This window comes from Strix aluco, chromosome Z (genome assembly GCF_031877795.1).
Source record: "Strix aluco isolate bStrAlu1 chromosome Z, bStrAlu1.hap1, whole genome shotgun sequence".
Lineage (NCBI taxonomy): Eukaryota > Metazoa > Chordata > Aves > Strigiformes > Strigidae > Strix > Strix aluco.
Window position 1 is genome coordinate 17,408,607 of NC_133971.1, and position 27,987 is coordinate 17,436,593.

Sequence of the window (27,987 nt, forward strand, 5' to 3'; positions counted from 1 at the left end):
GTCTTGCTGCACCACCATCCTCCAAACATAAAAGCAGATACAAGCCTGGGAGAGCTGCCTGCTCTTATCAGGTGCATCTCCAGCTTGGTGGGACTGGTTGCCACTCTGCAGGACTCAGCCTGGAGCCACCCTGCTCAGTAGGTGCCATCCTACCTCCTGTATGCAGGTGCTTTTTTCCTGTGCCTGCTTTGTTTAAGAGCAGCGTGTCAATCTCCAAAGCTGGAGAAGCAAAAGACAAGGAGCTTGTTTCTCTCTTGGTCTCAGACAAAGCATGGGGTTGGGCATCTACATGGGAGGATGTTTCCTATCCAGCTGCAGCACTGATTTTTGAGTTTCTGAGCACACTCTCTCTGTGCTAGATGGAGCTTGAGTGCTAAAATCAAAAATGGTCACTGGTAGAGTGAAAGCTGTAACAGGCACTTGTAAAGTCAGCTGCTGAGCAGGGAATGTTGTTACTGGCCCATCTGAGAGCTGCACTCTGCAGGTTGAGCTGTATGACTAACTTGAAGGCTAATACTTCCACCCTGTTATGCACATGGAAATTAAGCCCTAAGGGATCTTCTTACTGAAGCAGACTGGATAAATAAAAACAAAAGTGATCTCTGAGAAGTCAAATCAGGCTGTTTGCCACATCAGTAGGCTGCAAATTAACAAACCTCTCTTATTCTATAGAGATGAACAGGAACAGTCAGTGTCCTTCCTTTCCATACCAAATAAGGAGCTGGAAGGTATAATGTCAAACCAGAATTCCAGACTCATTACAGGACCAATTCTGTAATTGTGTATATGATTTATTTACTTTGAACCATTTATGTGCTCTTGAGGTGTGGATGTGGTGCTTGGAGGTATGCACTGAGCTAAGGGGCAGAGTGGCCTGGGGCTCTGCCTGGAAATACTGGCTCTTCAGGTGGTTGGAAGGAGAAGAATAATTTTGGGGGTTTTGGAGGAGAAGGTTTGAGTTCTCAGCTCTATCTAGGAAGGAAATCTGGGCTCCTCTGGGAAGGCACAAGACATGATTGGGGGCAAATTTAACCCACCCATTTGCTCATTTTAATATTAAACTCATCAGTTGTTATTTCTGTTCTGTAATTGAGGGCTGATGTACCTTTCTGTGCACAGTGAGGTCTGGGAGCTCCTGCTTTGTTCACAGAACAGGAAGGATGTTCAAAGAGTGGAGAAGTAAGTAATTGATGCTGCCATTTCTTGCTGTAGAAGCTGTGCTCTCCCGGTTGTTTGACATTTCTCCAGCTAGGGGTGAATAATATTCAGCTGACTATGGCATTTCCCAGGTCCATTTCACTGCATAGGGTTAATACTAACAGTCTAAATGCAAGACTTTTTTTATCCTAGGGCCCTCTGAGATGATACTGGCCAACGATACTACATCATGGTGGTGGTATAGGGGATGGTTCAAATGAGATTTCCTATAATCCCTTTAGAACTGGGTGGAAAGGAGAAAAAAAGAAGACTCAAGAGAAAGAAAAGAAAGAATATTAAATACTTAAGAGTAAAGATGGACTAGAACAGAGTAGAAAATGCAATTCCAATGGTAGCACTTCCTTCTGCCTCCCCCACCCCCCTGTCCTTCCAGTGCAAGCCCATCACTCAGTGGTCTTGTGTTGCCATGATTTTAGGAAGCAGGCATCTTGTATTGGGCTAGTACCTGTTAGTCGTCTATTTGAATATGAGATTTATGAAGCTGCAAACAGCTGGATGCTCTATATATTAATGTTTAGAGGGAGGTTCACATATGGAGTTGTCAGGTTTAGCAGCACTTCTGAACTGTAGATACTTTCAGCTCTGCAACCTGCTGGCCCCCTTTGTGAGCCTTATGCTTTGATTCTCACTTCCCTGCTACAGGGCAGTTGGACAGACCTTGTAATTTTGACGTTCCCAAGCTATGCTAGCAGTTTAGCAAGCACTTGCTCAGAGCAAGTAGGGATATTGCCTTGCTATAGAAAATTATTCTTCAGTCTTTTAAAAAACAGTTCAGGGTTTGGGGGGGGCAAAGGGAAGAGGGGGGCAGAGTGATGCCTTTATTCCTATTAGCTCACTGTGCCCTCCCTCACCCGGACAGCGGCTGGTCACAGGCTTTCCAACCGTGTGCATGCGCATATGTTTGCCTTTTTATTTTTTTTTTTTCTTTTTCTTTTCTCCCCTTTCTTTCTTTCCGTTTTGCTAAGGGCAGACAGCAGCGGAAAGCATCGCTGTGCCTCTCCCGCAGGCTCGGCCCCCTCCTCCGGGGCCACTTTCGGTTTCCATTTTCTCGAGGGCCTGAAGTCTCTATTTCCCGATCGCTGCGTGTTCTAGGGGGTTTCCTCTCACTCCCCGGCGGCCCTCCCAGTGCCAAGGCAGGGGCCGGGCTCCGCAACCCCGCACGCAGCCGGGACCGGGAGCGGTGCCGGTGTCGGTGCAGGTGCCAAGCCGGCCTTGCCATGACCGCGGAGGAGAAGAGGAACCTGCAGCGCTGCAGGCGGTACATCGAGAGGAGCCTGAACCCCATCTACGTCCTGAGCAACATGACGGACTGGCTGTCCGACGGTGAGGGGCTTCCCCCGGCGCTGCCCTGCGCCCGCATCCTTCCTGCTGCGGGCGCGGGTGGGGAGCTTTCCTCTCCCCGCCGCCACTGCTGGCCCTCTCCCTCATTCTTTGCCTGCTTCGGGTTTTTGCTAGATGTGAAGGAGAGAGTCCGGAAGGAGGAGGAGAAGGGGGTGACGGCGGCCGCCGCGCTGTTTCTGGACGCCGTCCTGCAGCTGGAGGCGCAGGGCTGGCTCCGGGCCTTCCTGGACGCCCTGGTTGCAGCAGGTCGGTTCCCACTCGCAAGCGTGGTTTCGTCCGCTTCTCCCCGTCCCTGCCAGAGCCGCAGCGGCCGCCGCCGGCATTAGCCGAGCAGACCAGCACCGTGGGCCCGGGACGTGGAGGGTCGCTCCGTTACCCTTGGGCTTCTGCCATCGGGTCTTGTCACATCAGATGAGATGCGTTAGGAAAAATGAGTTTGACAGAGGTTGGAAATAAAACTTCGAAGGCATGGGGAAATGCCCATCTGAGAAGCAGATGGAACAATTTTGATTATGGAGGTTTGATTTGTAAGATGAAGGGATGTAGAATAAAGCCTCGTTGACAGAAGACTTGTCTGTCTCAGAGAGTTTAGAGACGACATAAGACAGCTGTTGTTCTCATCAAATATAATTAAAGGAAACTAAGTCCTCTGAAACAGCAAGCTTAAATGGGTTTCAGGATATGCATGGCAGTTAACTGGTAGCATGGGATAACTTCATTCAAGGACAGAGTCTTAAATTAAGAACTGATTTTTAAAAATTATTCAGAGATCTTAAAAGTCTTGTGTTTCAAGAAGTAACCATTAATAGTTTATAAATGAGATGATTGTTCCTCACTAGCTATGACTGCTTAGTGTGTGAGATCCTAATGCAATTTCCTTTCCAAAATGTGACAGAAGAGATTGTGAAGGTGTAAAATTACCGGGATCTGCTAGCTCTCATCTATACATTTAGATTCTATTATAGAATTCTTGTTGGTGATTTACTAGACATCTAGAACCCCAAAATCTCATGCCATAAGCCACTTCTGTTTTCATTTACTCACTATTAACTATGGATAGTTACAGTATGTCAGTTAGCAATTATTACAAAATTTCTTATCACTTGGATGTAGCCCACTCTTCCCTTAAAGGAAATACCAGGTCCAGAGCAACTTTGTACCAGGCTGTGATAGTCCCGATTTCTGAACTGCAAAAACATCTTATTTGAACATGTGCATAGCATTCAGTTTGGTGTATCTTCAGCAGAAAACTGGAAAAGTTAACCTGCTGACTCTAAGCACTATCCCAAGTACTTATTAATTGGGTCTGAGACTAGAATTTAGCGTTACTCTTGTATTGGGCAGGTGTAGAGATTAGGTGGTAATTAGATTAAAACCACTGTGGTGGTAAGTATCCACACCACTCTCCTTCTCCTCCAAAACAAAAAGTTTGGCAAATTCCTTCTGTTTGCCCAGAGTTCCTCTGGGACCCTGACTTACTTTCTTCCAACTCTGGAGCCTACACAGCAAATTGCATAAGTCCTCTAAATATAATTCCCTGCCACAGTCTATTCCAGGACAGTATTTTCAGCTGTTTGCTGACTGTCAAGGCTGAAGGTGTCTGTGTTGCTTTCAGTCAGGGACTGACTTGAATCCAATATAATAAGGATTTTTGAAGGAGGGTGGAGCCAAGGACAGGACTAAAAGGTAAAGGGTTGGTAAATAATAGAAAAGGGGACCAAAGGTGTTTGTGATTCTGAGTGAGTGAGTGAGTGAGTGAGTGTCCTGTGCTCTGGGAGATCTGTGGAAGACTGTCATGGATTGCAAGGATCTCAGTATTGTATGGATCAAAGGAAGGGGGTTGTTATTGTTGCTTGGGTGATGTAAGCTGCAACATTGTGTAGCTCTTTTTCCTCTTTGCAAGTGTTACTCTCTTTTAGCACAGGGTTTTTCACGTTATACATACAAGTGCTGTAAAGGAAAACTGTCACTTTAATCTACAAAAATTGTTTGTGGTTCACCTAGGTTTTTGTCAGTTAAAAGGCCAAAATAATTTTAATTTCTCCAGTGTGTTTTTTTCAGCTTGTTCCTACCTGTTGTAGCTAGAGATTGAATTCATAGTAACAATGTGTCTGTTTTTCTGAAAGGTTACACTGGACTGGCAGAAGCAATTGAAAACTGGGACTTCAGCAAACTGGAAAAACTGGAGTTGCACAGACGGCTCTTGAAGCGCATAGAAGCAACAATGCTAGAAGTTGATCCGGTAGCACTCATGCCTTACATAAACACGTGCCTGATAGAAAGGGAGTGTGATGAGATCCTGCAGGTACTGTTAATGGTAAAAATCCTGGTATTTGTCTAGTTTTGCTGTGGAAAAGTGCTGGCTGTCTCATTTGTGGGATGAGTTGCTGCCCATCCATCAGCTGCCGAGTGAGGGGGATGACCAGCCATAGTTCCCTAGGAAGGGACTTTACTTTCTTCTGCTTAGAGGAGGCTTTGCTGTGTAGCTGCAGCTTCACACAGCAGTGCTGTCTGCAACACCCACACATCTCGTTCTTCACCCCTCCAGCTTGGTGGATGAAGTGGCCTGTGAAAGGGTTGCAGGCAGGGAAGCAGGATGGGGTGGCTTTGGTAGTGCCCAGATGTGTGTCTTTGCAGGGTCCAGGGTCCCCTGAAGAGACCTCAGGGGCTCTGGAAGGTGCCACGTTACAGTGAAATGGGTGCTTTGCCATGCGTTTGAATTAGACTCCTTTCTGGAGTGTTCATGCTACATTAATGCTCCTAAAAATACAGATGGAAGTAGGCAAAATTGCATTTAGATGTTGCCTAAATTGGTTCATGCTTGTCATGGGATTTGACATAGTCTATTACCTTAACTGTGGCAATCCCTAGAAACTTTGTGTGGCTCTGAATTTTGTCAGCACCCAAAGGGATGGTCATAGGGTAAAATGAAACTTCTGATCTGAAGACATTAGCTGAATGCTGTGCCGCAGAAGTCGACAACATTTTCATTGCCTTTGGATGTGAAGCTGCTGTACTGTTACCCAGTTCTAGCTCAGTGTCATTATGGATGGCTGATACCAAGTGATATTACCAATCACTCATCATTTATGACTCGCTAATAATGTTATTGATGTGAAGGAGTCTGTCAGGTGTTCTCGCTCCTTGTGACTCCTGAGAAGGATTGCTTGCAGCTATTTGGTTTTCAAAGTGATATTTCTTTATGGAGACACATAATATTTGGAAAGCTATTGCATCTGACCAAACATCAGGCCTGCCATAAATTTTGTACTTCTGCATTTTCCAATTCTGGAATGTTTTTTATTCAGTTCAGCCTCAGAGGTTTATGGTGATACAGCTTATTACAAGGACCTTGCCAGATGAAAATTCACGGTATAGCTCTGTGACGTTTCTGACCTTGTGAATATTTAAGCAAATAGCCTACCTGTTGATACAGTCTGGCTAAGTTTAGTGTACACCTAGACTGGCTGAATTGCAGCAGTAGTAGGTAAATGACCGAATTTTATTGGAGACCTTTTATTCTGTGAGAAGGAAATGCAGTTTTCAACTGAACACCAAACAAAACAAATCAAGATATCAATCAAGAACAGTGGTTTTGATCACTCAGAAGCTACAGCAACTTCTGTTTGTTGTGTGTGCAGATTAGCGAATACAGAAGCAAAGCAGCTGGGGTAACTAAACTCATTGAATGCCTCTGTCGATCGGATAAGGAAAACTGGCCGAAAAGCCTTCAGCTGGCACTAGATAATGCAGGATATTACAATGCAAGTGAACTGTGGGATATGAGAGAAGGTAAACTGTGAATTGTTTTTATGATGCTCTTTTTCTGTTATTGTACCAGACAGTAAAGTTTTTTTTTCAGGAGACTAAGACTAATTTAAAAGAATACTCTCAGACTGCATTGCTCATTGTTGTTTAAAACCCTTTTAAAAAATTTATTTAAAATGTCTTTTATATAAAATGAAATAGAGGTACTACCCTACAAACAGTCAAAAATTAATTTTTGAGTATTTTTCCTCCCATATGGTTATGAATGATGATTTTTTTTTTTTGTTAAACAGAATTGAACGGCATACCAGACTCTGAAAGTACAGAACTCACAAAGTGTTTATAATCTTTCCTCGCTTCTACTGTAATTCACCTTTTTCCATCTTTTTGGTTGCTTAAGTTGTGATAGATGCAATGTTTTCTGATAAAATATGATCAGTAATTTGATATTCTAGAAAGTGATACACTTCCATGATTCACAGAGCAGATCATATGCTTTTCTCTTTGAGAAATTGATAAGCAGCATTTACCAAGTGACTATGTTCATATTTTGTAAAAATGCAGAATTTCCCCTAAAAAGATTTTGCTTTTGTCATTGATTTTATCTTTCTCCACTTGAAAAATGCCCGAGTACCCTGCAGCATGGGAGAATTTAGAGCATCATAAAGTATTTCACTACAAAATAATTAAGACAAGTGATTTTAGATAAACTGGACTGTATTTCTTTATATCTACATTTGCTTTCTCCCAAACCATAAGTGATTGTTTGAATTGTTTTTAATTAGCAACTGGGACAAGGTACTTCTAAGTGCCTTCTTAAACAGTATTTCTAATTTTGAAATGTTTTTATTGTTGTAATCAAATGTGTGTAATTTCTTATCTGGACATTTAATTATTACATATCTATATAAAATCATATATGTAGTAAATAAATTTATAAATAATTAGATATAATATATAATGCTTATATGCATATAGATATTATTTTATGTTGCTGATGGCTATACACATTATTTGGTTAACAGTTATATTTTGTAAGTTAAAGATATCACCATCTTTTGGGGCAGCTTCTGCTAACATACACCTTAATAAAGTCAAAGTCAGCCAACTAAAGAAATGTTGTGCATATTGGAAGCATTTTAATACTGGCAGATAAAAAGAGTTGCTAGTAGAAGTTAATTGCAGATATTGTGTGCTTTCTGAAGCTGGATTAGGGTGCAAATGTGCTCTTTGTCCCTCTCCAAAAGCAGCACTTTGTGATCATGTGTTCTGTTTGCAATGAGACTCTTCGTGCAAAGCCCAGGGACAGTTCTTTGAGAAGGTAATAATTATGGGGCCAAAGAAAATTTTAGCAAGCATCTTTGGAACCTCTCTTGATTATCATGTAAGATAAAGGATGGAAACAATCTTATAATTTTTAGGTCCTTCAAAAAGCGGGGGGCGGAAGGGAGAACAACATCTTGAATTTATAAAGCTTCTTTGAACTCCTAAGTATTTCTCATGCTTGTGGTTAATGTCCCTGTTAAATCTGTGATCTTGTCACTAAACACAGATGATATAACTTTCCTCCCAATCTATTACCTCCTTTGACATTTAAACACTAGATAAATGTGCATCGAGTATGTGGGTCTTCTAAACCCAAGACTCTCCATGCTATCCATCTTACTTAGAAGGGAGCCTGGATGCAGCAACATTTTATGTAGTCTTTCCATGCTAGCAACCAACTCCTTCACCTTGTCATCCCAGAAAATACAACATTTTAGAATCAAAAGGATCAGTAACATGCCTTTTTTGGTGATTGTACAGATAATGGCAAAGATGTTGATGGTGAAATGACAGACGTCTCTGAGAACAGCTTTGAAACCACAATTACGTTTTTTGAAGAAGCAGAATGTGATAATAATCTCAGTGAAAATCTTTGTTCAGCTTCAGGTAAGACTTAGAAACTTAAAGCAGTTTGTGGCTGGAATTCTCCATTTCCTTAGACTCCTGAAGGACACAGACACAGTGTACCACACAGGAAGGTACTGAGGAACAGTACAAATCTCTGACTTTATTTAGCTGTCTTCTGTTTTAATGTTTAAAGGATCACATGGGCAATGCACATGTTAGGGGTTGCCCTTCATTTACCACATTTCTAGTGAAAAGTTGTTCTGTCAGCACATTATCAAGAAGGTCTCCAAACACCAGACTGTTGTTGATGCATCTCTCCTCTGATATAACTAGTTCACACATGACCTGGTATTAGCCAGTTTAGAGATCTGAATGTGGCTGCAAAGGATCTGTGCCACGGCTGTCATGTCTTGTATGGCAAATTTTGCTCCAGCAGTGTTTTCTAGTTCCGGTTTCATAAGTGCACACCTTCTGACAAGACCACAATTTAAGAGAGTATTAACTTCAAAAGTCTGGAGAGCAGAAAGCTAAAAGGAATACTGTGCATTTATTTGGGGGAACTGTGCATTTATTTTGGGGAAAATAAGCCCTTATCTTTTCTTTCTGAGTTGAAAAAAGACCAGTTGAGATGAAAATTGTCAGCCAAGATCTTGAAATGAGTTAAGCTTAGGAAGCACAGTCAAATGGTAACAGAGTGTGCCATCAAACCTACACAAGATTCCTGTCTGGTGTGTATGTCCTGTTAAAAGGCTTGTCTGTCACAGTTGCTCTGTGTAGACTGCAAGGACTCTACCTCTATCATTTTAGATAGTGACTGTATGGGGCACTTATTTTATGCATTTCTGTTGCAACACTCTTCACAAAAGCATGGTTCTCTCCTAGAAGGGACCTGTCAGTCTTCACCTGTTTATGAACCAAAGAAGGCTCGGAGCTACCAGACTGAACTTGCACAGCCTGCTATCAATGGGAAAAACACATTGATATGTGCCCCCACAGGTAAGAAAACACATGTTTCTTAGAAAAATTCTCTTGGTGGAGAGGTCTGTGAAGGATAGGGAAGGGTAAAGGCTGAGACAAACTTTTCCAGCTGCTTATTTAAAAGCAGTCTTCCCTGCAGGAGTAGATCCAGATCTAACCTGAAATTAATGACCAAGGGCAACACAGAGACTGAGCAAGACAGACATGTCTCTTCAGTGCTTGTATTCAGATTTCAATGTTCTGACCTCTGCTTTCTCACTCCCCAGTGTGGATTTTTGAGATAAAATCACTCACTGATGTTTGCAGATCTTAAAGAAATTTGACTTGCAAGTTAAAGGAAAAATAGGATGAGTTGCCATCAGACTCCCCTGTCTTCTGTACTGCTATGCCTGCAACATCAAAACACCATGGGGAACTTCGGCAATAGCTCAGGACTGAATTAAGAATATTGAAGTTCAGCAGCAAAAGAGAGATAAATCGGCTCTTTCTCTACACCTGTGTTCTCCATGTTGCTAGCCTGATTCTCCCCTGGGCCCTGCAGAGGCAGGTGGGGTAGCAGAGGCACGGACACAGCAGAGCTCTGGGTGGCCTGCACAGTGAACCTGAGTGCTGAAGGAAACGAAATGTGAGAGAAGCAAGGCTGTGTGGGGAAGGGTGGAAGCGCAAAGTGCCTGGTGCTTGTACCACGGTCCGATTTGATGTGGGAGCACGTTCTAAGAGCAGAAATAGACTCAGTGATTTCAAAGAACTAAAATAAAACTGCAAACGGATTTTCCTTCTCAGTGACTGCTACATGGTCTTTACAGACTGAGAATGTGAGAGAGGAAGGGATGATTACCCACCTGAGTAAGCAGCAAGCATGTGTTCAAATCTATCCGCAGAGAGTCTGGAAGTATAACAGCCCTCTTGTTGGCTCCCTGTTGTTGCAGGCACACAGATGAGACAGGTACCTGCTTACAAACACACCCTTTCATACTAGTGCTTTACCTTTCATGTTCTTCATTTAAAGGATCTGGAAAAACGTTTGTCGCACTTCTGATTTGTGAACACCATTTCCAAAACATGTCCTCAGGACAAAAAGCAAAAGTTGTCTTTCTTGCAACCAAAGTGCCAGTGTATGAACAACAGAAAAATGTATTCAGGCAGCATTTTGAAAGAAGTGGGTAAGTATAATTCTACCTGGTGGCTTCCTCCACACAAAATAAACTGCTGTCTAGGTCAGTTGTGGCTAGGGCAAAATGTAATGGGTTTACCGGTGGTAAGTGTTTTGCGTTAACATAAGAATGATGCCTAGTGGTAAGAACTGCAAGTTACCATCATAGACTGGAGAGTCTGAAGTCTGCTTTTGGAGAGTTTAAGCACTGCTTGTGCAGCATCTATGGAAATGGTCGAAGTATAGACAACCTATAGCTTCTAATTTTGAAGGAACTGATTACTGAACATCCACATATGAATCATTATAGCTACAGGAAAATGAGGCTGCTGGACAGAAAACAGTCCCATGCCGTCAATCGTATACAGAAAAGGGATGAAGGGAAGGATCTCCAAATAAAGCTTACATGTGAACTGACAGATGCAGCTTAAATGTACAAATTCATTACCCCTCAAAGATAATGTATTTTGGTTAATGGGAATTGAAAACCCAGGTTTTTTGTTGGCTTCTGTGGGTCAAAATGCTGGCTGCAACAATTTGACATTTTGAACTTAGTCACTACCCTTCAGGCTTGCTGACAAGTCCATTCTTCTAGCTTTTTTTGCCCTGCAAGACATCCTTTTTCATACCCTAACTTTTTCCTTTTCTTCCTAGATATTCTGTTCAAGGAATTAGTGGTGAAACAGTTGCAAATGTTTCTGTAGAAAAGGTTATACAGGACAGTGACATCATTGTGCTAACACCCCAGATTCTTGTGAATAGCATTGAGGAGGGGATCCTTAGCTCCCTCTCCATCTTCACTCTGATGATATTTGATGAGTGCCACAACACCACGGGCAATCACCCTTACAATGTGTTAATGACCAGATACCTGCAACAAAAATTTGACTCCTCTGCAAGCCAGCTGCCTCAGGTAAGACCCAGACTATCAGTGGTGGAAACATTTAAAGTATTTTGCAGTACAGTCAGCAAAGCCTGAAGTCTTCCCTTTTGTGTTAATCCAGTTCAAACTCCCATTTAACAACGGCTGCAAATTGAAACAGTAGCATATAGAACACTTTTTCCCTCTTCTCAGGCACCTCCAGGCTGTTTTCTCATATTCTATCTTCCCTGCAGCTGCTGAGAAGGACTGATCAAGCATGACAGAGACCAGAGTACTTGAGAGCAAACAGGATTGCTGGCCTAGGAAGAAAGTATGTGCCCCAGAATTCAGTAATCTCCTTGTCACCTCTCTGTTGCTGTCTTCTGCAACAGTAAAATGGGGCCACTGCCTTCACTGGCAGGAAGTTTTGGTTCAGCTGAGAAGACATCTCCTCTGAATGAATGCAGAGGACAGTTCTGGGGGTGATTTGTTGATTCTGCGTATAATAAGCACTGATGAATACAGCTGGTTATGAATTTAAGTAGGTGGATTATGTATTTTCAGTTTGAATACTCTAAGCTTGAGTGCCCTGGAGAGGGGCCCTGGGGACATGGTTAGGCTCTCAAGATTTAGTCCTTGCACTCATGTTTACTTCAGCTGCCTGTTTTGTTTCCTTGTTTTTGAAGACACAGATGACTTGGCAATTGGTAACAGCATCTCCTGGGTGTTTTTCATTTGTGACAAAGGATCAACCACTGCTATTCATGTGTGTGCTCAGATTGTAGGTTTAACTGCTTCTGTTGGAGTTGGTAATGCCAAGAATGTCGAGGAAACGATAGAGCACATCTGTACCCTCTGCTCCTACCTTGACATACAGTCCCTGTCCACTGTCAGAGAGAACAAAGAGGATCTGCAGAGATTCAGAAACAAGCCAGAAACATGTAAGCACACTTTCTTTTCCCATGAGATGCAAAGCACCATAATTAAGGCACCTATCCAATTCCCCTATGGTCAGGTGAAGCTAAAAGCTTAAAACTAAGCTGGAGCTTTGCTTCCTGCTGGCTTGAAAGGAGAAGCATGCACCTCACTGTTGCCCTGCAGTAAGCCAGTGCCCATTCAGGCAAATTTTCTCTTTGCTGAGATCCACAATCTCTGGTTTTTATTCAGTTCTGCCAGTGAAGACTGGGGGCTGTTTCTTCCTGTGCAACTATAATGCTCATTAATGATAAACATCATTAAGATTGCATAGAGCACCATATGTAGCATTCTTCTAGAGAAGAATTTGTTCTGTGCTGCCCAGGGAAATGTTTTACTTATTCAGGCCACTGACTTCCATTTCTTGTCTCTAGATGTCAGATGGGTTAAAATGCGAGTTCAGAATCACTTTGCAGACATTATCTCAGGTCTGATGTCTGAGACAGAGGCGTTGATGAGGAAGATTTACTCAGTGGGTAAGAAACTGTAATATGCCTGTAACTGGGATTCAGTCTTTGATTACATCAGTGTAAATTCTCATGGCTGCCAGAACAGTCACTCTTTTCCTACTTCCTTTCTCCTCCTTCCTTTTTACGTGCCTTTAATGAATATTTCCTACATAACAGATTACAGGTAGAAGAGCCAACTATTTTCCTGTTATATGTGATTAGTTTGATAATCATAAATGGTTTTCTTGGATTTCAACCTGTTTTTCGTGCAGCTAAGGATGGTGTGCTTTTGACACTGTCAAATAATTTTGAATGTTTAAAGAATCTGAAACAAAACTACCAAAGCACTTGCTTTCAAAATGTGATGTGCTGGATTTCATTGATGAGAGATACCTGTATGTTCTTATTTAAGCATTTCTCCAAATGCTTTGTACTTAAATCTGTCTCTGTTAAGGAAATCAAGAAGGGTCTTGGTTATGGTGTTACTCTGGATGGTGTAGTTTCTTCCTTTCAGCAAAGTTTACTTTCACTCTTGCTGCTCTGACACTTCTCATATTTTCTCTGGCCTCTCCGAGTTGCACTCAGAGTTATTTCTAGGGGTGCACTGACTGCCTTTTCTGGCCAGCATTTTGTCCTCTCTATACCTCTGGGTATCCCTATTTCCACTGTTTACCAGGTCTCCATTATTTCCTATTAAACACATTTAAGGTAATTTCACAGAGGAGGATCTGTGGAACATAAACATCACCAGAGAGAGGATATGGCTGCCTAAGAAAGGAAACACTTGTATGTAGGGTTCCACCCTCAGAAGCTGCAGTGAAGGTTTGCAGAGAGGGAGGTGAATGGCTGTGAGAAGAGAATGGGCCTGATGGTCATGAGACCTAATTCTGCAGCCCTTCAGAAATAAATTGATCTTTCCTGCTTTTGCAGAGTTCCTAACTGGTGTCCAGTAAATGACTGTTATCAAGAAATTTGAGAACTACAGGGGGTACAAATCAGAGACCCATGGATGGCTATGCTCAGGATCAGCTCTGGTCTGTCCAGCTCTGAATTAAAGGATTTTGTCTGTGCTTGGACTGGCCTTTGCAAACTGACTAGGGTACCTTTTCTATACTTTCTAGATTTCTGCCCCGCCCACCCCCCCCACCCCTCCCGATACTGGAGAGTGAACTATATTCTGAGGCAGGAAGGCAGAATTAAAAAATCCCACCAAAACAAAAAAACCCCACCTAACCAAAAAGAAACCCCAACCTAAAACCCAAGAAACACCAATAAAGAACAAATACAGTGGAATTTTCAAAGTGCATGCTAAATTAAGCAGACGCTTCTGAAGCGTATTTCTGCACCACAGTTCCTCTTGCATGAATGCCATTGGCTTCCCTTCTGTGGACCCTCTGATTACTGAAGTTTGTGAAACACTCAGAGTATGTATTCAACAAACAGGTACTAACTAGTTCTGCCGCAAGAACAGGCCCTTGGATAATAGGCTTTTAGGTACCATGGACTGTACAGCAAATGAATACTTAACTGATGAGTAGCTGGTAATTCAAGGAGCAATGCACATGCAGTTTCTTGAATACTGTAGGCTTCTTATAGGATAAGTGAGCTCTAATTTTACTGCTATAGACTGCAGATGTGTGTACGTACACAGATCCTCAGCTGAATTGTACTGGGTTAATTTTAGAGTAAAATCTGGGTATACATTGAAACACAGGGCCAGGCTCTTCTCAGATGGTTCCCAGAGGCAGGACAAGAGGCAGTGGGGCACAAACAGAAATACTTAAACAGGAAGAATTTCTTTGCTGCAACGGTGGTCAAACACTGGAACAGGTTGCCCAGAGAAGTTGTGGAGTCTCTGTCCTTGCACGTACTCAAAATCCATTTGGACATGATCCTAAGTGACTGGCTCTAGGTGACCCTGCTTTGAGTAGAGGGTTGGACTAAAACCTTCCACAGGTGCCTCCCAGCCTCAGTGGTTCTGTGTTCTTCTGCACAGGCTTTTTAGATCTAACATTCATGGAAAATATTTTATCTTCTAGTTAACTGTTCTGGTTATTTGTTAGTCAAGATGAATAAATGTTTGTTTCCTCCTTCTTTACTAGATACTATCTCCCAAATCAACAAGAACAATTTTGGAACACAGAAATATGAACACTGGATAGTTGCCACTCAGAAAAAATGCAGGCTGTTGCAACTGGCAGATAAGGAGAAGGAGAGCAGCATTTGTAGAGACCTTTTCATTTGCACTGAGCACCTGCGGGTAAGTTTGTATCTTCTCTCCTTCCATACAGAGATGGAGTCATCCTGTTCCTTCTGATACAGGTATATTCACTTAGGAGCAGGTTTCAAACCTAATCATTTTATTTGACACAGGCTAAAGCATGGCGTGTAAGAGTTATGTCTTAAGATGCTAAGAACAGTATAGTGCAGAGGAGATTTGTAATGCCTATGTTGTCATGCAAATGGAAGAACAACACAAGTTTGTAATACTTATTCTAGCTAAATAAAATCTGCATTCATCCCCTGTTCCATGGAAAATGAGGCTTAAATGTGTATGTCTCTCTTCCTGAGCAGAAATTCAATGATGCTCTCATCATCAGTGAAGACGCCCGCATCGAAGATGCTTTAGCTTACCTAACTGAATTTTTCACAAATGTTAAAAATGGACCATATACAGAATTAGAGGAGCAACTAACAGCCAAATTTCAAGGTATTTCACACAGTACCTGTGACAGGTGCAGAGGAGAAGGTGGCTTATGGTAAGATGATTCAAGTGTTTTCTTCAGAGTAAGTGCAGTTGTTTTCCAGAAACTTTGCACTTTTCAAAAGATCTAGTGTCTGTGTGGGTGCAAATGTAGTCTTAGGGTAGGCACTGGGGGACTTACTTTCTGGGACTGCAAGCATCTAGTGAAGGAGCTAAGGAAGTAGCAGTAATTGTGGCTAGATGCTGTAGTAGGTTCTTACATGCCTGACTTGGAGATAAGGGTGTGTGGCACGAAGTAGGGGGATGGTCTACAATCATGGACGCTGGCAACATTAGATAGGGCAACATACATTGCTCAGTGCACTGCCTAGCCTCCTCCTGCCCAATGCTCCTGGATAAATCCCTAACTTTCGGGAAGAAGCAGTGGCCGTTGTATCCTTCTGATTAGAAGTTAGAGGTTGCACTGTTCTCTAACCTCTGATTTAGTAGTAGTGTGTTGTAAACCAGCCTGTGATCTGGTGTGTTGCAGTGTTGACTGCAGTTTCAAATCACTGGACTGCCTGCCCTCTATTGTCAGTAGTTTCCTAAGAAGGAATAGCACCGCTCTTTGCAAGAACTGAGTTTGTTTTGATGCTGTGTTTTGATGTACAGTATGTCACAGAGGTTCTCCTGTCAGTTTGCTACAGAATTTTTTTTTCTGGGGATTTTGTTGCATTTAACCAATAGCTTTCTTTGATTGCATCTGAAAGAATGATATAGAAAATAAAAATAAATGCTAAAGAGAATGTGGGTGGCATTTGAAAGTAGGTTTGGGTGAGAATTCTGTTTTCTGCATTAAAGAAGGTAAGTTATTCAAGAAACTGCTATTTTCTTCCAGAGAAAGAACCAGAACTGACTTCCCTTTCAAAAGATGAATCAAATGAGAATCCCAAGCTGGAAGAGCTTGCTTGCATCCTGGATGAAGCATACCGCTATAACCCACAGACTCGCACTCTTCTCTTTGCTAAGACAAGAGCCTTAGTAGCTGTAAGACATTTCTTTTTAAAGCTTCTAAAATGGGAAGTGAGAAAATATAATGCCTCATCTATTACCCTTCCCATTTTGATCTGGAAACAGAAAAATATATACGTATTTGATCTTCCTAAGAAAAGATTTATCTTTCTGTATCTTCCTAAGCACTGATGCTCTGAGACAGGATGAGTGGGTTGTTTTTTTTTCTAAAAACTACAGTACAGGGATGGTGTCCTTCACCACTTCTTCTTGCTACATGCCCTAGCTGATCATTAAGTTGTCAGATTTTTACTTTAGGTCTGAAGTCAGTTTTAACAAGATGTGTTACAAGGTTTTTGGCTTTAATGTGGCAGTGTTACAAACCAGGAGCTCTGCTCTATTACTGACTGCACATCTGGAAGTATATATAGGTTTCCCAGAGGATTCATATGGGTCCAAAGGAGGTCTCTGTGTTCTTGATCAAGAAAAAAGAAAGACTTTGTGGAGCAGATGTCCTCTGGACCCTTCTGATGCACTGGTCTACTACATATGTGCCTAGGATCAAGGATCTAGGCTGGCTAATCTAAAAAGGTCTCCCTTCCAACACCATGTTCCCAGAAAAAGTTCATGTTTGAAGTAAGAGTGCTGCTAATCATTAGCTTCTGTTGCTCTCAAATATTTACTGCAAGATGTCATAGTCTCTGGCTACTGATTTATCAGGTGAGAGTCCCAACCCCCATTTTACCCTTGGGTATAGACATGCTGGATGAATTGCAAACCAGAAAAAAATAAAAGGCAGGCTAAAGTCCAAACTAACAACACCATGCATGTGCTGGCAACTTGCCATTATAGATGTAAAAGCTTACTGTAGCTTGGCTGAATTTTGTTCTTACGTGAAAGCAGTTTGAAGGTGCTGCTTTCAGTGTGCAGTGGGAAAGTGCAGTTTGTAAATGGCAACTCATTTCCTTTGGATTCCAGAGGTGTAGTGTTCGCTGATCTGTTTGTTTATAAGAGAAAAAGGCATACTTTTTAGCAGTGAAAGGCTCCTTGCTCTCTAGCCAGTCTTTAAGTTGAAGGGGTGGGAAAAGTGGAAATCAGCTGTGGCATAGTTTGATTTGGCATCATGGCTGTCACCCTTGCTTTCTCACCTATTAATAGATGTTCCCTCCTGACGCAAAAGTTCCACCTTCTTTTCTGCTTTTGGTTCTCAGAAGTATTAATTGTCTAGGCAACCATGGGCAGGATCTACCTATCTATCCAAAGTAACATTTCATCTGGACAGTGATCTAACACCCTGATTTGCTTTCCAGGCTTTGAAGAAGTGGATAGAAGCAAACCCTCTGCTTAGCCACATAAAGTCAGATGTCTTGATGGGTCGTGGAAGAAGAGATCAAAAAACAGGTACACAGGTTTGCACTGAGGAATCCCAGTTGCTAGACCTATGGTGGCTATGCTAAAATTGTCCTACTCTCCTGTGTTCGTCTTCTGTGCTCTTAAACAGAGGAAGGTCATGCAAGGTTGTGCTGCGCTTTCTTCCGTATCTGGAAGGCCTTTAACCATTCCTAAGGTGATGCCTACTTTTTCTGTCCAGAATCTTTGGTTAAAGCAGTGGTTATACTGTCAGTGACCCTTTGATGCAGTATTCTTTTGCTAGTTCAAAATAATTTTAGAAACTGTTCACTATCATGACTTCTTGTGGTTATTTCTAGTGGTATTTTCCCTGTTCCTTTTACAGATCCCTCTCTTATTTTGTGTTTGTTGGCACAAATAGTTTAAGGTAGAATGGAACCTACAGCCAACTTATGCATGGTTTAAGTTAAGAGTTAGCTTGGGCTTAAACTAACTAAGCTGTATAGGTCTCTAATAAAGATCAGCTAGGTGTTGTGTCTGAAATGGTGTTTCCCAGGATGACAATTCCTGTGGCACATCAACAGGAATTCCTGCTCAGTGAGTACAGTATGCAGTCAGATGGATATGTAAACTTAAAGTACTTTTCCAGATTAAGAGGACATGCTCATTTCTAATGAGCAAATGCAGGTATGTTGCTCAAGGAACTCTTCAGTGTTTTTTCCTGACACAGTTTCTTGGTACTGTAGGTATGACGCTCCCAATGCAGAAGGGTGTACTGGATGCATTCAAAACCAACAAAGACAGCAGACTGCTAATTGCTACCTCTGTTGCTGACGAAGGCATTGATATTTCTGAGTGCAACCTTGTTGTGCTCTATGAATACTTTGGTAATGTCACCAAAATGATCCAAGTAACAGGTATGAAATTTCAGAGTTATTACTTTAGAAACCTGTTTTGGCCTAGAAGTGGACATAAAGTGCTACTTAATGGCACTTTGGAAATACTGTAGTAATATATGCATGTCTTGCTGTTGTTCCTCTGTGCCCCTGAGTGAAGTCAGATGAATGATGGGACCAGACATGACAATTTCTTCACAGAACTGAGTCCTGGATATTGTGTGACTTTTCTTTTGCCATGCAAATTAGCCATGCTGCACAAGGTTATTGAACTGTTGAGGACTGATCCCTTAGGTGGGTAATTATACATATAAGCAGAAGTATGGCTAGAAATAGCGCAAACCGTTCTGACTGTGACAATTTACAAAGGACTGCTGCAATGGAGTTTCGTGCATTGCTTTGCCTTCTGAAGACCTTCACCCGCCCAGTGGCTTATTAGCAACCCAGCCACACGCAGGTACCCGAGGCCTTTGCATGTGCAGACCTCTAACACTGAAGACAAAAAAAAAAAAGAGGAAACCCTGTTTCTGTCTTGGCTTGTCTAAACAAGTCTGACTTCGGTCTTGAATCTTGGTGATTTTACGATACAGCCAGTAGAGGGGAATGAAGAGCCACACTAAATACTGGTTTCTGTTTAACATTCCTGAATGTCATAAAACTGCTTACGTCTTTCAAGGGTGGATCCGCAAAATTTTATCCTATCACCCAAGTAGTTAACTTCATAATTTGACAGGAAGCAATCTCCACTGTACTTATTCCTCTGCTATCAGGGTTTGTGTCCTGTGATTTTCTTAGTTTTGTCTTATAATGAAATAATTGGTCCAGAATTCATGTTTATGGGTGATAGTGTTTATTCTTACAAGCCGTTAAAGATGGAAAGAAAATAGGTTGCATCAGTTTTAAACCACATAAAATCATGACTTTGTGGGAATGGGAGCTCAAAAGCATATGTGAAAACTTTCTTACTGAAACACTTCTAAACTGGCATGAGATCCCTGTAGTTCTTAGTTTGTCTATGTCACAGCAGCAAAAAGCAGGCAGGCAGTAGGCATAGAGAAGGTGGAAGACATAGCACTTGCTCTTTTTGTCTCTTTTCTTGCCAGCACTCTATTTCCAGTTCCTCAGGCTTTTTTATGTGATAAGACTATTTTTTTTTTAATAGACACCAATTAGCAGGGCAGAAAACTAGTAAGTAAGGCTAAGATGAACTTTTCTCCTCTAGCTTTTTTCTGCACAAGACAGCAAGATGCTGTACAATAACTGAAGTGTCAAGCACGCCTGAGCTTCAGTGAGGCAGGCCACAGAAGTAGCCAATACAGCACTGGCTGGGGGCTATCCATGAGGATACCTGGAAGGGGGCATCTTGTTCTGGTTTGTGATTGAAGGAGAAAGAGCTGAGAAAATCCTCTTTAGAAGCAGCATTATCTGAATCTGAACATGCAAAACAAAAGCAGCTACACAGAAGGTCCTTAATGCTCTTTTATGCCATAGCTGCCGCTTTTGCACATCTTGTTAAGAGTGACTAAAGAGGATAAATGTATTGCTGTATAGGTCGTGGAAGGGCAAGAGGTAGCAAGTGCATCCTTGTGACAAGCAAAACAGAAGTGGTTGAGAATGAGAAACACAACCGTTACAAGGAAGAAATGATGAATGAAGCTATTGAAAAGCTACAGAATTGGGATGAAACAACATTTGCAAGAAAGGTTTGTACTTTTGTAGAATTTTCATACTCAAATCTACAGGTATAATCTACATCAGCCTCATCTACTGGCACTCTATCTAGGACCAAGTGATAACCTGAGAAAAGTGTTCACTGTTACTTGTTTTCAGACCAAGGCTAGATCAGCAGAGAAGGGATTGTGTGTCCTGTTAGCTTGCAGAATGTCATCTCTACTGTAACTGTAAAAAAATTAGAAGTGGAGGTAGAATTCATATAAACTTCTCAGCTTAGAAATAAAACATAAACTGTTATGGCCACTGGAAGAAAAATATTGCTGTGTCTGCTTGGGATAGTGGAGAGGGAGATGTGAAACTATGCAGACGGTTGTAATATGTCCATCCATGTAAAGTGCCTCTGAACATGAGCCTTAGCAGCAGACCAGTACAAGTGCTTTTCTAAAGATGTTTGTTGCCGTGCCAAGTGCTTGTGAATTTCAAACCAGTTGTTTCTGGGACACTTAATGTCCCAGGCAATGTTTTCTTAATAGGATGACATTTGGGTTTGTACATGCTCTTCTGCTGGTGACTTCTTTTGTACTGCCTACAGTACTGTTCATCTTTGCTTCAAGCACTGGTGTCTGGCAGATGAACAAGCCTAGTAGAACACCTCAGCACACATTCAGTGCTTTACATTAACCCTGCTGAGTGCTGCACACACACCAGATCAAAAAATATCGTGAGAGTAGAAAGAAGTGTCAAGAACTCTGGTGCTGAGGTGACATGAAAGAGGTGTCTCGGGCTAAGCCAATGATGGACTCCTGGTCAGGCAAGGTCCTGCCTGGTGCAGCAGGTGTGTCTCCTCTGTGACCACCCTACCTTCCCAGGTGCTCTCACATAATGGGTATGAAGCTCTGCAGTTGGAACCAAAAAATGATGAGGATGATGGTTCATCTAGCTTGGAGGTGTTGCTAAGGCTAAGTTGGCCTATGCTCTGCATCAAAATGACTTCCATAAACAAAAAAAGAAGGGTCATTGTCATAGGAGACCCTCTCCTGAGGGGAACAGAAGCTCAGTATGCTGACTGGACCCACTTCTTAGTCTGCTGCCTCTGTGGGTCACAGGTTAAAGATGTGAAGAGAAAACTTCCTACCCTGGCACAGCCCTCAGATTATTATCCATTACTGATTTTTTTATGTGAAGTTGCAACAAGAAGTCCGAGGGCAATCAAGAGATACTTCAGGGCCTTGGGACAACTGGTTAAGGGATCAGGAGCACAAGTAGTGTTCTCTTCTATCCTTACAGTTGCAGAGAATGATGAGGGAAGAAACAGGAAGACCCAGCAGATCAGTACCTGGCTCCATGACTGGTGTCACCAGCAAACTTTGGGGTTTTTGATCATGGGCCAGTCTACATGACAACAGGCCTGCTGGCGACAGATGGGGTACACCTGTCTCAAAGCGGAAAAAGGATCTTTGTGCAGGAGTTAGCAGGGCTCACTGAAAGAGTCAACTAGATTTGAAGGGGGAAGGGGATAGAACCAGACTTGCTAGAGATAAGCCTGGAGGCAGGACGCCAATGTTTGAGGGATGGTGTGCTAGCAAGGTCCTTTGGTCTGCCATCACAGTGGAGGCAGGGGATGGAGATCCACACAGCAGTGAAGACTCAAGGGTTCTTGACGTTTAGAAACCATGGGAGTGCCTGAGAACAGTCACATAGGAATTAGGGCTTCTCCCCCAAAAAAGGTGGTAGGATCAATAGCCCAGCTGAGGTGTATCTACACCAATGCACACAGTATGGGCAACAAACAGGAGGAGCTGGAAGCCATTGTGCAGCTGGAAAACTATAATAAAGTTGCAATCGTGGAAACATGGTGGGATGACTCACACAACTAGAGTTCTGCAGTGGATGACTATAAGCTCTTCAGACGGGATAGGCAAGGAAGGAGAGGTGGTGGGTTAGCCCTGTATGTTCAGGAGTGCTTTGACTGTCTAGAGTTTGATGATGGGATGAAAGTGTTGACTGTTTGTGGTTAAGAATCAGGGGGAAGGTCAACAAAGCTGATATCATGGTGGGAGTCTGTTACAGACCACCAAACCAGGATGAAGAGGCAGATGAAATACAAGCAGCTGGGAGAAATCTCAAAATTGCTAGCCCTTCTTCTTGTGGGGGACTTCAACTTAACCAATGTCTTCTGGAAATTCAATACAGCAGAAACAGTCTAGGAGGTCCCTGGAGTGTGTGGAAGATAACTTCCTGACACAGCTGGTGAGTGAGTCAGCTAGGGAAGATGCCCCACTGGACCTGTTGTTTGTGAACAAAGAAGGACTTGTGGGTGAAGTGATGGTTGGAGGCCATCTTGGGCACAATGATCAAAAAATGATAGTTTTTGATTCTTGGAGAAGGAAGGGGGTGAGCAGAACTGCTACTCTGGACTTCCAGAGGACAGACTTTGGCCTGTTTAGGGGTCTGGTTGACAGAGTCCCTTGGGAGGCAGTCCTGAAGGGCAAAGGAGTCCAGGAAGGCTGGACATTCTTCAAGAAGGAAATCTTAATGGTGCAGGAGCAGGTTGTCCCCATGTGCCGAAAGACGAGCCAGTGGGAAAGATGACCACCTGGCTGAACAGGGAGCTTTGGCTGGAACTCAGGGAAAAAAAATAAAAAGTTTATGACCTTATTGGAAGAACAGGCAGGCAACTTAGGAGGAAAAGGATGTCATGAGGTTATGGAGGGAGAGAATTAGAAGGGCCAAAGCCCAACTAGAACTTAATATGGCTACTGCCATAAAAGACAATAAAAAGTCTTTCAATAAATACATTAGCAACAAAAGGAGGGCTAAGGAGAATCTCCATCCTTTATTGGATGCAGGGGGAAACATAGTGACAAAGGTTGAGGAAAAGGCTGAGGTACTCAATGCCTTCTTTGCCTCAGTCTTTAATTGTAAGACCAGTTTTCTTAGGGTACACAGCGCCCTGAGCTGGAAGACAGGGATGGGGAGCAGAATGAAGTGCCCATAATCCAAGGGAAAATGGTTAGTGACCTGCTACACCACTTACGATATAAACAGGTCTATGAAGCCAGATGGAATACACCCAAGGGTACTGAGGCAGCTGGCAGAAGTGCTCACCAAGCCACTTTCAATCATTTATCAGCAGTCCTGGCTAACTGGGGAGGTCTCTGTTGGCTGGAGGTTAGAAAATGTGACTCCCATCTACAAGAAGGGCCAGAAGGAGGATCTGGGGAACTACAGGTCTCTCAGTCTGACCTTGGTGCTGTGGAAGGTTATGGACAAAAGCATCTTGAGTGCCATCACATGGCACACACAGGACATGCCCAGTCAGCATGGGTTTATGAAAGGCAGGTCCTGCTTGACTAACCCTGATCTCTTCCTATGGACAAGGTGACCCGCTTAGTGGATGAGGGAAAGGCTGTGGATGTTATTTACCTGGACTTTAGTAAAGCCTTTCACACTGTTTCCCACAGCATTCTCCTGGCAAAACTGGCTACTCATGGTTGGACAGGTGTACTCTTCGCTGAGTAAAAAACTGGCTGGATGGCCAGGCCCAGAGAGTGGTGGTGAATGGAGTTAAATCCAGTTGGTGGCCGGTCACAAGTGGTGTCCCCCAGGGCTCAGTAATGGGGCCAGTTCTGTTTAGTACCTATACGAGTTCTGTTTAGTATCTTTATCAGTGAACTGGACAAGGGGATCAAGTGCACCCTCAGTAAGTTTGTAGACAATACCAAGTTGGGCAGGAATGTTGATCTGTTTGAGGGTAGAAAGACTCTACTGAGGGATCTGGACAGGCTGGATTGATGGGGTGAGGCCAATTGTATGAGATTCAACAAAGGCTAAGTGCCGGGTCCTGCACTTTGGTCACAACAACCCCATGAACACTACAGACTTGGGGAAGAGTGGCTGGAAAGCTGCCTGGTGGAAAAGGACCTGGGGATGCTGGTTGACAGCCGGCTGAATATGAGCCGGTAGGGTGCCCAGGTGGCCAAGGCGGCCAACAGCATTCTGGCTTGTATCAGAAATAGCATGGCCAACAGGGACAGGGAAGTGATCTTACCCCTGTACTCGGCACTGGTGAGGCCGCACCTCGATTACTGTGTTCAGTTTTGGGCCCCTCACTACAAAAAGGACATTGAGGTGCTGGAGTGTGTCCAAAGAAGAGCAATGAAGCTGGTGAAAGGTCTGAAGAACAAGTCCTATGAGGAGTGGCTGAGGGAAGTGGGGTTGTTCAGTCTGGAGAAAATGAGGCTGAGGGGAGACCTCATTGCCCTCTACAACTACCTGAAAGGCAGTTATAGTGATGTGGGTGTCGATCTCTTCTCCCAAGTAACAAGTGATAGGATGACAGGAAATAGCCTCAAGTTGCACCAGGGGAGGTTTAGACTGGGTATTAAATATCTTCACTGGAAGGGTTCTCAAGCACTGGAACAGGCTGCCCAGGGAAGTGGTTGAGTCACCATCCCTGGAGGTGTCTAAAAGACATGCAGACATGGCACTTAAGGACATGGTTTAGTGGGCTTGGCAGTGTTAGGTTTGTGGTTGCACTCGATGATCTTGTCTTTTCCAATCTGAATGATTCTATGATTCTATCTTCCTAGACCTTTGTAAAGAATTTCTCAGAGAATACTGGAATAAGCCAGTGGCAGCCACTACAAATAAAAAGGCTTTGTACACAGTTCTGCCAAATCCCCAATGATCCCTACGGCAGATCATTCCATGATTCCAGGCAAGCTTTCAGACACTGAGCTGTGCAACAAAGGATATCCAAGGCCCTCTTATTTTTGTGAAATTTCTTCTCCCACCTCTGAGGCTTGGTTTGGCTGTTCCTGCCTCTTCTCAGAGGATTCTGTTTCTGCATTAGCTGCAGGTTGCCAGCTCCAGGCTGTGGCTGTTGCCTCTTTCTCTGACTACAATTTCTGTGGTCTCTGGAGTCTTCTTTCCAAACTGTGAGCTTCCCAGAGCAGTAGTGCTACTTCTGCTGTAGGGAGTCTCATATGACTTAAGTCTTCTCAAGGACTTACTAGCATTATGACCAAAGCGGCCATAGGGGGGTAGAAGGGAGGAAGAAACACATGGCATAAATGCTCTCCATCATGTAGTTTTATTCTACCCTTACATTTGTAACCTGACAAATGTACCATGTTCTTTCTTTGGTGTGAGTTCCTAGAACAAGGCATGTTTTGTTTGCTTTCAAGTAATAGCTTCCTAGACGTTACATATCCTGAGTCATGTTTAGACAGACATTGGAGCTTCTCTTAATTTCATAATGATCTTGATTTTTATTTATTTACTAAAGATACATGACCTGCAAATGAAGGAAAAGGTATTACGAGATTCCAGGAAGAAAGAAACAAGACGTACAGTAGTGGAAGGGAAAAAAAATCTTCTGTGTGGAAAATGCAAAGCATATGCCTGTAGTACAGATGACATCAGAGTTATAAAGGTATGTCTCTGCATGCAAATCTATATCCATGAACACCAGGACAGTCAGCATTATTGAACTAACAAACAGGAATTTTTATCAATGTTAAAGTAGGCTATTCTGTGCAACCTGGAGCAGAAAAAAATTCTGAGTGAATTGGTAAACTACAGGACCGATTATAACTACTTCTGTAGCATATTATGATGGTACTTGATGATGTCCAAGGTGTGCAAATATGTGAAACGACAGGAATCACTTCAATCTTCCTGAATCTCCCTTCTGTTAGAAATTGATGAATTTTGTGGAAAACTACATGACCTTCAATGACATAACTTACTAGTGTAACTGCTGGATATTTACTTTTATGATTAGCGTAAGATTGGAAGTCTTCCTGCAGTTGAGAGATTTCTCCCACCATTTCTGTTGACTGAAAGTTATCTGTACAAACTACTGAGATCAGCTCACTGTTTGGCTCACTGGCTTATGGGCCAGTTTTCAGCTTTGAAAGGCAAGACAAACCATGGTTTTTAAGAGGAGCCCTTTAATTCTTAAATATTACTTTGTTTTGCATTCTTTAGGTAGTTCACACTGCTTCTATGTATCTCATGGGGACATTTTTATTATACTCTTTCTGAACTTGAATTTCTCTCTAGGCCCAAGAAGCCAATGTTCTACACATAGAGGGTGATCATGAATGAGAACCTTTTCTGGGCCCTTTGAACCTTTCTAGTTCTGAAATAAGTTCCGTTTGAAGCTTCTTCTATTTGTGCTACTCTGAAAAGCATGGTTGTGATGTGATAAGGGGCTTCAAGCCACAGTTGAGCATTGCAGAGTGCTTGGCTTCAGGCACTTCCCTTTTCAAATCAAGAAAATTTTTTTTTTTTTACCAGCTGTTTTTGGAATGTAGATGGAGTTCACTACTCCTCTGTACAGGGAAGGTCCACAGGGAGGCGTTGGGAATAGCTCAGTCTTGTGAAAACCTAGTTACATTTCTTTGACAAATAACAAGGGATCTCTAACATGCATCTCTGTTACTCCATTTTGTGCTGCTGGCTTATCACTTATACCCATGCAAATAGGTATAGGTGATCTTTTCTCTTCAGAAAGAGTTTTTGATTAATACTCTACAAATAACACCTCACAATATTTTAAGTAGTCCTTACAAACTGAGTTCTGTCATAGTTCAGCCTATATATTTAATGGAAGCTGCACTTCCAGGAAGAACTAGCATTTTCACACTCAGCTCAAATTGTACATATGCTCTCAAATTAAGTTGTTATTTTTTTTAAATCTTTGATTATATGTTATAAACAACAACTGTAACTCCTTTACCTTGTTAGGGTTACTTTTTCTACCACTCCAAAGTAATTGTATCACCCCTCACAGAAAGGTGGGGTCATATAGTTAAAATGAGTGGGAAGCAGGAGTCTCTCAAACTGACTGTTGTCTGGATGACTGTTAGTTTTATGCACAGCTCAAATACTGCAAACATGATTTTTAGAGAAGCTAAGAAATTCAGATATGTATAAGCTGGTGACATATAGTAATTTTGGTTTTATAGGCCCAGGCCTGGGCCCTTCTAGTACCTGGTATCTAATGAATGGGGAAAAAATGAGTGATGAGACAAGGGGGCTGGAAGGTGAGCCTCCTGAATGACAGGAAGCACCCTACCAGGGAAATGGTATTTGTGAGGGGAAGGGGAATGTCAGGAATCTTATTTCTACTATTAAGCACTTCTGGCTCATGTTGTTCCAGGAATCTCATCACACTGTCCTAGGAGATGCGTTCAAGGAGCGTTACATAACAAAGCCTCACCAGAAACCAGTCCAGTTTGATTGTTTTGAGAAAAAAAGCAAGATGCATTGCCAAAATACTAACTGCCAACATGACTGGGGAATCATAGTGAAGTACAAGACATTTGATAACCTACCAGTGATCAAAATCAAAAGCTTTGTAGTAGAGAACGTTGAAACTGGGACACAAATGGAACTTCAGAAATGGAAAAATATTGATTTTTCTTTGAAGAATTTTGATGTTGAAGAAACACCCAGCTGAATCCAGCATTTTAATGCATGTATCACCCTACTTCAGTAAGCTGAAATAGTGGATGATCTATTTCCGTGTATAAAAAAAAATCTTGTTCTTTATGCTGTCTCATATGCTAGGCCTGTCATGAGCATCTGGCTAGATTAAAAAAAGGCTAGTGTGGCCACTAAAAGAAATTTGCTATCTAATGAAATGTTTCACTAGAAGTTTTAATATAAGCATGGACAAACATGTGCCTAAGCATCTAGATCTTAATCCCTGCTGCTACGAAGGA

General features: G+C 42.5%; 1 protein-coding gene across 4 annotated transcripts; it reads left to right on the forward strand.

Moving 5' to 3' along the window:
• The first annotated feature begins 1,119 nt into the window (after positions 1-1,119).
• RIGI (RNA sensor RIG-I) lies at positions 1,120-27,942 on the forward strand. 4 transcript variants are annotated; one of them, XM_074811794.1, is made up of 19 exons: positions 1,120-1,179; positions 2,184-2,541; positions 2,674-2,805; positions 4,686-4,864; positions 6,201-6,351; positions 8,134-8,259; positions 9,103-9,216; positions 10,208-10,361; positions 11,006-11,264; positions 11,992-12,154; positions 12,563-12,664; positions 14,740-14,897; positions 15,212-15,347; positions 16,219-16,367; positions 17,642-17,732; positions 18,428-18,598; positions 20,129-20,280; positions 25,542-25,688; positions 27,423-27,942. In XM_074811794.1, exons 2-19 carry the CDS (start codon positions 2,436-2,438, stop codon positions 27,720-27,722), a joined length of 2,790 nt encoding a protein of 929 aa, XP_074667895.1. In that variant the 5' UTR covers positions 1,120-1,179; positions 2,184-2,435; the 3' UTR covers positions 27,723-27,942. The 4 variants fall into 4 exon arrangements, with proteins under 4 accessions (XP_074667895.1, XP_074667893.1, XP_074667894.1 ...); XM_074811792.1 differs by lacking the exon at positions 1,120-1,179 and having other exon boundaries at positions 2,004-2,541; XM_074811793.1 differs by lacking the exons at positions 1,120-1,179; positions 2,674-2,805 and having other exon boundaries at positions 2,004-2,541.
• The last annotated feature ends 45 nt before the right edge of the window (positions 27,943-27,987 follow it).

Bases quoted from the DNA above. Each gene is read 5' to 3' on its own strand.
- RIGI (XM_074811792.1), top strand. From the start codon at position 2,031: ATGCCTTTATTCCTATTAGCTCACTGTGCCCTCCCTCACCCGGACAGC. The intron at 2,806-4,685 runs GTCGGTTCCCAC...TTTTTCTGAAAG, and splicing joins GGACGCCCTGGTTGCAGCAG to GTTACACTGGACTGGCAGAA. The intron at 17,733-18,427 runs GTACACAGGTTT...TTGGTACTGTAG, and splicing joins AAGAAGAGATCAAAAAACAG to GTATGACGCTCCCAATGCAG.